At 46.4% G+C, this 8,651-nt stretch overlaps 1 protein-coding gene across 1 annotated transcript in view; it reads right to left on the reverse strand.

Moving 5' to 3' along the window:
* LOC121542922 (beta-2-glycoprotein 1-like) overlaps positions 1-7,772 on the reverse strand; it is an 18,791-nt gene extending 11,019 nt beyond the window's left edge. The window contains exon 1 of the mRNA XM_045226599.1: positions 7,598-7,772. Coding sequence (XP_045082534.1) covers positions 7,598-7,772 — 175 coding nt within the window. The remainder of the gene's footprint in view (positions 1-7,597) is intronic.
* Positions 7,773-8,651: the final 879 nt, after the last annotated feature.

An 8,651-nucleotide genomic window follows, 5' to 3' on the forward strand; every position in this document is an offset into this window, starting at 1 on the left:
CAGATCGAGGGAAAGATGAACGGAGTCAAAGTACAGAGAGATCCTTGATGAAAACCTGCTCCAGAGCGCTCGGACCTCAGACTGGGGCGAAGGTTCACCTTAACACGCTGGCAACAACCCTAAGCACACAGCAAAGAGAACGCAGGAGTGGCTTTGGGACAGTCTCTGAATGTCTTGAGCGGCCCAATCAGAGCTCAGTCTTGAACCCGATTGAACATCTCTGGAGAGACCTTGAAAATAGCTATTGTGAGACCGCTCCCTGTCAAGGGGTGCTGAAGGTGGGTGTGGTGCATGAATCAAGCGCAGGACGCAGAAGCTCAGTCCAAAAGACTTTAGTGCAATATTCACACAGAAAATAAGCACAATAAGCCCGAAGGCGAAATAACGGCGCACACAGGCGTCAAACAAACAGCGCACTAACATGTGCGAAAAACCTCTCCAAAACACTGGAGGGAAGTACGTAGCTCCAACACGAAACAGAAGAGCAATCACACACAAAGACAAACACACACAACGAGAACTAAATAGGACACTAATGAGGACTAACAAGACACAGGTGTACAACATCAAGACAAAACCAAACGAACATGAAACATAGATCGGTGGCAGCTAGTACTCCGGGGACGACGACCGCCGAAGCCTGCCCGAACCAGGAGGAGGAGCAGCCTCGGCCGAAACCGTGACACTCCCCAACCAACTTGACAGAGCTTGAGAGGATCTGCAGAGAAGAATGGGAGAAACTCCCCAAATACAGGTTTGATAAGTTTGTCGTGTCATACACAAGAAGCCTCGAGGCTGTAATCGCTGCCAAAGGTGCTTCAACAAAGTACTGATTAAAGGGTCTGAATACTTATGTAAATGTGATATTTCCGTTTTTTATTTGTAATACATTTGCAAACATTTCTAAAAACCTATTTTTGCTTTGTCATTATGGGTATTGTGTGTAGATTGATGAGGATATATCTAATAAAGGGAAAAAGTCCATTCTTACTAATCTGCTAGAGAACCAGTTCGGATTTAAGTATAGTTTTTGTATGACTGAAACCTTTAGTGAGAGCTCTAATGCTTTAATATTTAATCATTTCTGCCCTCCGAATACATATTCATTATATAAATAGGCCCGTTTAATTTTGTCTGGCTTGCCGTTCCAAAAAAATGGATTTTGTTTTGCTCATATCATTTTAAAAACAAGTTGTTAGGTGTAGGCAGGGCCATAACCAAATAGATTATTTCCACAAATAGACAGGTATTTTCCTTTCCATGGTAGCAAGCTGTGATCTATTTTTGTTAACGTTCTATTGGATGAGCAAAAAGAAGAAACCCGCACACTGCTCTTGATACTATCACTGCTCTTTAATAAGCTTTACATATCGGCCTCAAGGCCTTCGTCAGAGCATTTGTGATTTTTTTTTATTAGCACCCTTATGTAGACATAGCCCCACCCACATCCGTTTCACGCATCGAATTGGGTTGGAGTCGAAGGAAAGTGCTACCAAATATAACAATGTGCATTTCATAAATATTCTAATACAGTGTGTACAGAAAACGTATTAAACACGTCTGTAAAACCACAAGCTGTCCCTTTGTAATAGAGTATTTCAGTCCGTTTCTTTTCTATACAGAGTTATAAACAGGTTTCCATTTGATTTCTCAATCCACATATTGAGGTAATGAACACGTTTAGTGTCACATTCAATAGTGAATTTGAGATTGGGGTCAATGTCATTGAGTAACGCCATAAAGTCTGACAGCTCTTCTCCCATTCCATCCCATATGCAAAAAATGTTGTCAATATATCGATACCACTTCAGGACTTTATTCAAAAATGGATTTTCGTTTTAATTTTTAACAAAACGTTCTTCAAAAAGACCCACATAAAGGGTAGGTAGCATAGCTCAGAGCGAATGTGGAGCCCATTGATGTTCCATTCGTTTGGAGGTAGTATTCATCATCAAAACTGAAATAGTTATACGTCAAAACATATTCAGCCAGCTCTAGAATAAAATTTGTTGGTGGGTATTTGTTAGTATCTCGGTCTCTCAAATAGTGAGCTAGGGCTGCCAGCCCCCCGTATGGGGAATGCTGGTATATAGACTCTCAACATCTAGTGTGACCAAAATACAGTCTTCTGTTAATCCCGTTATTGGTGAGATCTTGTTTATGAAGTCTATAGAGTCTTTCACATACAGTATGATGGCAATGCTTGCACATGAGATTTAATAAAAGAGTCTACGAAGTTTGACAATGGCTCTAGCATTGAACCCTATTCCTGCAACCACGGGTCTGCCTGGATAATTGCCTTGTTGTGTTTTAGGTTTGTGTAATTTCGGCAAAATGTACAGGCATAGACTTATGGCACATTTGTGGCAAAGGTATTCATATTCAGGTTTTGAGATAAGGTTGTTTAATAGGGCTTGCTCCAGATTAGAGCATATATCCCTTTGGAACACCTGTGTGGGATCAACACTCAGTTTTCTATAGAAACGTTCATTACTGAGTTGTATCTGAATCTCTAATTTGTATTTTTCATAGTCTATAACGACCACAGCACCCCCCTTGTCTGCAGGTTTGATAACCAAAGATGAATCTTTCATTAGTTCATTAAGTGCCTGTTCTTCTGTCCTAGTGAGGTTCTTCTTTATGTGGTTTGTTTTTCTCGTCTATACTGACATGGCTTCTTGTTCGACTAACCTACAATAGGTATTAATCGAGCAGTTGTTAACTATAGGACAGCATTTGCTTTTGGGCTTAAAATGGGTACCAGTTCTTTGTTGGGTTTCTAGGCCAGAAACAGTGTTTTGAGAAAACACATGCTTAAGTTTAATCTTGCGAAATAATTTAAACAGATCTACTTTTGTATCCAATGGTTTGTCTGTGCATGTAGGTACAAAAGAGAGGCCCTTAGATAAGACTGAGACTTATGCGTTAGTAAGCTCTTTTTTGGAGAGGTTAATTACCGCGTCCTGCTGTAGCTCCATGTCCATGGCCTGTGTTCCTGACCCCTCTTTGACCACATGCCTCTCCTACATCGTTTCTTTTCTTTTGTGGAGCCTTATTGTTGTACTGCTTTCGGGCTAAAAAATAAGTCTGTGTGCGATGGTAGCTGGAGTCGCTGTCTGTAGGGAATTCGCTCTCAGTGGATGCCTCTGTGTCTGCGTTTCCATGTCCTCCAGCTGCTGCGTATTTGCGTCCCCCGGTCAGTGGTGCGTCCCTACGTCGGCCTCTCTGTGCTCCTGATGTGTATTTTTTAATGGACTATGAGATAAAACTGAGTTAATCGCGAACATAGAGTTAAAATTTTGTGTTACTGGGCCAGGAATTTAATTGGGTCATTTCACTGTGTGTGTGGGGGTAAAGAGGCAATCTGACCTAGGGTCAAATTGCTCGCTCTTACTTAAATCCATGGCTGTCTTATCTCATCAGAGACTGAAACTAGCTTGTGGCCTTTTGTTTCTCTCTTCAAACACAGTGAAGGGAGCGGCACCAGGGTTGAATGGAGTTTGGGCTAGACCTTTGTCTCTCCTTCTATCTTCTTGATTGATTACAGCATGATGGGGTGGGGTTGAGATTTAGGGACCTGTCATGTCCAAGAATCGGTCTTCGGTTAAGCCGGGAGAGCCGGGGTTGAACAGAGTCTAAACTAAACATGAGTATTTTTGCAAGACAGGGGAGTGATTGATTGTAGTACTATGTGATTCTGAACTGAATGAAAGTCGAATTTAGCCGCCACCACAGACAAAGGGAGTCGGCGGAGCAATAAAAGAGCGGGAAACTGAAGAGAGAGGGATTTTAAAGCTAGGGTGTGTGGAGGGCACTATATAAGATGGAGAGAGAGAGGGAGAGGAGGGGCTACTCTGCAGACCAGCTTCCTTTTATTGAAATTCAATAAAGTAAATCTTGATTCAACAAAAACTCTGTAAGAACTTTGATTTTTAATAAAGTATAGTGATTCATTTCCACAACGTCCTTGGGCCTTCCCATGCGTAGACCTGGTTGAGCTGGTAGTCCTCTGTGTCTCGCGGATATTTATTGATCTTTGTTGCTTGTAGGAAGTCTCTGTATTTCCCAATGGACTGGTTGATTGAATCGTCTATGGCTGTGAAGTTTGGGCCTAGAATCTCCTTCAATATAACCTCATGTTCACTGATCTTCACTTCAACCTCTTTTACTTTCTTCGACACATGTTCAATGAATAATATCATTAAATCTATAGAACATTTGTTGAGGATGACACCCCATTTCTGAACGAAAGCTTTGTCGTTTCTCCCTATTGTAGGCTCCTTCTGTATTTACATTTTTACATTTACATTTTAGTCATTTAGCAGACGCTCTTATCCAGAGCGACTTACAGGAGCAATTAGGGTTAAGTGCCTTGCTCAAGGGCACATTAACGTCATTTAGCAGACGCTCTTAGCCAGAGCGACTCACAAATTGGTGCGTTCACCCTATAGCCAGTGGGATTACCACTTTACAATTTGGGGGGGAATACTTTATCCTATCCCAGGTATTCCTTAAAGAGGTGGGGTTTCAAATGTCTCCGGAAGGTGGTGAGTGACTCCGCTGTCCTGGCGTCGTGAGGGAGCTTGTTCCACCATTGGGGTGCCAGAGCAGCGAACAGTTTTGACTGGGCTGAGGCGGGAGCTATGCTTCCGCAGAGGAAGGGAACCAACAGGCCAGAGGTGGATGAACGCAATGCCCTCGTTTGGGTGTAGGGACTGATCAGAGCCTGAAGGTACAGAGTGCCGTTCCCCTCACTGCTCCATAGGCAAGCACCATGGTCTTGTAGCGGATGCGAGCTTCAACTGGAAGCCAGTGGAGTGTGCGGAGGAGGGTGACGGAGAGAACTTGGGAAGGTTGAACACCAGACGGGCTCGGCATTCTGGATGAGTTGTAGGGGTTTAATGGCACAGGCAGGGAGGCCCAGCCAACAGCGAGTTGCAGTAGTCCCAGACGGGAGATGACAAGTGCCTGGACCAGGACCTGCGCGCTTCCTGTGTAAGGCAGGGTCGCACTCTCCGAATGTTGTAGAGCATGAACCTGCAGGAGCGGGTCACCGCCTTGATGTTGGCGGAGAACGACAGGGTGTTGTCCAGGGTCACGCCTAGGCTCTTCGCACTCTGGGAGGAGGACAAAGCGGAGTTGTCAACCGTGATGGCGAGATCATGGAGCGGGCAGTCCTTCCCCGGGAGGAAGAGCAGCTCCGTCTTGCCAGGGTTCAGCTTGAGGTGGTGATCCGTCATCCATACTGATATGTCTGCCAGACATGCAGAGATGCGTTCGCCACCTGGTTATCAGAAGGGGGAAAGGAGAAGATTGTTGTGTATCGTCAGCGTAGCAATGATGGGAAAGGCCATGTGAGGATATGACAGAGCCAAGTGACTTGGTGTATAGGGAGAAAAGGAGAGGGCCTAGAACCGAGGCCCTGGACACCAGTGGTGAGAGCACGTGGTGCGGAGACAGCTTCCCGCCACGCCACTTGGTAGGAGCGACCGGTCAGGTAGGACGCAATCCAGGAGTGAGCCGCGCCGGAGATGCCCAGCTCGGGAGAGGGTGGAGAGGAGGATCTGATGGTTCACAGTATCAAAGGCAGCAGACAGGTCTAGAAGGACAAGAGCAGAGGAGAGAGAGTTAGCTTTAGCAGTCGGGAGAGCTCTCCGTGACACAGAGAAGAGCAGTCTCAGTTGAATGACCAGTCCTGAAACCTGATTGGTTTGGATCAAGAAGGTCATTCTGAGAGAGATAGCAAGAGAGTTGGCTAAAGACGGCACGCTCAATAGTTTTGGAAAGAAAAGAAAGAAGGGATACTGGTCTGTAGTTGTTGACATCAGTGGGGTTGAGTGTTGGTTTTTTTGAGAAGGGAGCAACTCTCGCTCTCTTGAAGACGGAAGGGACATGGCCAGCGGTCAAGGATGAGTTGATCAGCGGGTGAGGTAGGGAGAAGGTCACCGGAGATGGTCTGGAGAAGGGAGGAGGGGATGGGGTCAAGCGGGCAGGTTGTTGGGCGGCCTGCAGTCACAAGTCGCAGGATTTTATCTGGAGAGAGAGGGAGAAAGAAGTCAAAGCATAGGGTAGGGCAGTGTGAGCAGGACCAGCAGTGTCATTAGACTTAACAAACGAGGATCGGATGTCGTCAACCTTCTTTTCAAAGTGGTTGTGAAGTCATCCACAGAGAGAGAGGAGGGGGGGATTCAGGAGGGAGGAAAATGTGGCAAAGAGCTTCCTAGGGTTAGAGGCAGATGCTTGGAATTTAGAGTGGTAGAAGGTGGCCTTAGCAGCAGAAACAGATGAAGAAAATGTAGAGAGGGAGGGAGTGAAAAGATGCCAGGTCGGCAGGGAGTTTAGTTTTCTTCCATTTCCGCTCCGCTGCCCGGAGCTCTGTTCTGTGAGCTTCGCAATGAGTCATCAAGCCCACGGAGCTGGATGGGGAGGACCCGAGCCGGCCGGGAGGATAGGGGACACAGAGAGTCAAAGGATGCAGAAAGGGAGGAGAGGAGGGTTGAGGAGGCAGAATCAGGAGATTGGAGGGGAGAAGGAGTTGAGCAGAGGGAAGAGATGATAGGATGGAAGAGGGAGAGAGTAGTGGGAGAGAGAGAGCGAAGGTTGCGACGGCGCATTACCATCTGTGTAGGGGGCAGAGTGAGTAGTGTGGGAGGAGGAGTGAGAGAGAAAAGGAAACAAAGTAGTGGTCGGAGACATGGGGGGAGTTGCAGTGAGATTAGTAGAGGAGCAGCATCTAGTGAAGATGAGGTCAAGCGTATTGCCTGCCTTGTGAGTAGGGGGGACGGTGAGAGGGTGAGGTCAAAAGAGGAGAGGAGTGGAAAGGAAGGAGGCAGAGAGAAATGAGTCAAATGTGGACATGGGAGGTTGAAATCCCCCAAAACTGTGAGGGTGAGCCATCCTCAGGGGAAGGAACTTATCAAGGCGTCAAGCTCATTGATGAACTCTCCAAGGGAACCTGGAGGGCGATAGATGACAAGGATATTAAGCTTAAATGGGCTAGTGACTGTGACAGCATGGAATTCAAATGAGGAGATAGACAGATGGGTTAGGGGAAAAATTGAGAATGTCCACTTGGGAGAGATGAGGATTCCTGTACCACCACCCCTCTGACCAGATGCTCTCGGGGTATGCGAGAACACATGGTCAGACGAGGGAGAGCAGTAGGAGTAGCAGTGTTTTCAGTGGTGATCCATGTTTCCGTCAGCGCCAGGAAGTCGAGGACTGGAGGTTGGCATAGGCTGGGATGAAGTCAGCTTTGTTGGCAGCAGAACGGCAGTTCCAGAGGCTGCCTGCGACCTGGAACTCCACGTGGGTGGTGCGTGCAGGGACCACCAGGTTAGAGAGGCAGCAGCCACGCGGTGTGGTGCGTTTGTGTAGCCTGTGCAGAGAGGAGAGAACAGGGATAGGCAGAGGCATAGTTGACAGGGGGCACTAATGCTCTTTCTCTCTGAGTCTCTGGAATGCGCTTGTTGCGAGTCTCCGCACGCTACTGGAGAACTTAAAATCCAACTCCAGAGACTCAGAGAGAAAGAGCATTTCCATGTCCTCCAGCTGCTGCGTATCTGCGTCCCCGGTCAGTGGTGTGTCCCCCGTCGGCCTCTCGGTGCCCCGTCCTTGGTCCTTCCTGCGTAGACCTGGTGGAGCTGGTAGTCCTCTGTGTCTCGCTGATAGTTCTTGATCTTTGTTGCTTGTAGGAAGTCTCTGTATTTCCCAATGGACTGGTTGATTGAATCGTCTATGGCTGTGAAGTTTGGGCCTAGAATCTCCTTCATTATAACCTCATGTTCACTGATCTTCACTTCAACCTCTTTTACTTTCTTCGACACATGTTCAATGAATAATATCATTAAATCTATAGAACATTTGTTGAGGATTTCACCCCATTTCTGAACGAAAGCTTTGTCATTTCTCCCTATTGTAGGCTCCTTCTGTATTCTCAGTCCTCTTGGAATGCGCTTGTTGCGAGTCTCCGCACTCTACTGGAGAACTTAAAATCCAACTCCAGAGACTCAGAGAGAAAGAGACTTGTTTGTTCCTGCATGGCACTACTCTTAGTGAGCATTGTGCAGCGATACGCCATCCCATCTGGTTTGGGCTTAGTGGGACTATCATTTGTTTTAGTGGGACAATGACCCAACACACCACCAGGCTGTGTAAAGGCTATTTTACCAAGTAGGAGAGCGATGGAGTGCTGCCCCGACCTCAACCCAATTGAGATGGTTTTGGATGAGTCGGACGAAAGAGTGAAGGAAAAGCAGCCAACAAGTGCACAGCATATGTGGGAACTCCTTCAAGACTGTTGGAAAAGCATCCCAGTGACTGGCAGAACACCCCTGTCCACCTGGATCCTAGGGCCTTTAAGGTGGGACCCATCCTTTAAAAAAAGCACATAGTGCCCCCTACAGAACAGAAGCAGATGAACAGCCAAAAGCTTTTCCAACGCCCTCACCTTGATTGTATTGTATACAGTTATTTCAAAAATATATTGAACTAAATCTTGCATATCTTAATTTATTTCCACAATTAACGAATAATATGCGTAATACTGTAGGCACTTCATACGAAGGATTGCAACCCATAACCAGGACTGGCATTACAAAATCATATTTTTTGGCAAACAATTATTGTTATTAACCCTATACTGTCCTTAA

Source organism: Coregonus clupeaformis, chromosome 17 (assembly GCF_020615455.1).
Source record: "Coregonus clupeaformis isolate EN_2021a chromosome 17, ASM2061545v1, whole genome shotgun sequence".
NCBI lineage: Eukaryota > Metazoa > Chordata > Actinopteri > Salmoniformes > Salmonidae > Coregonus > Coregonus clupeaformis.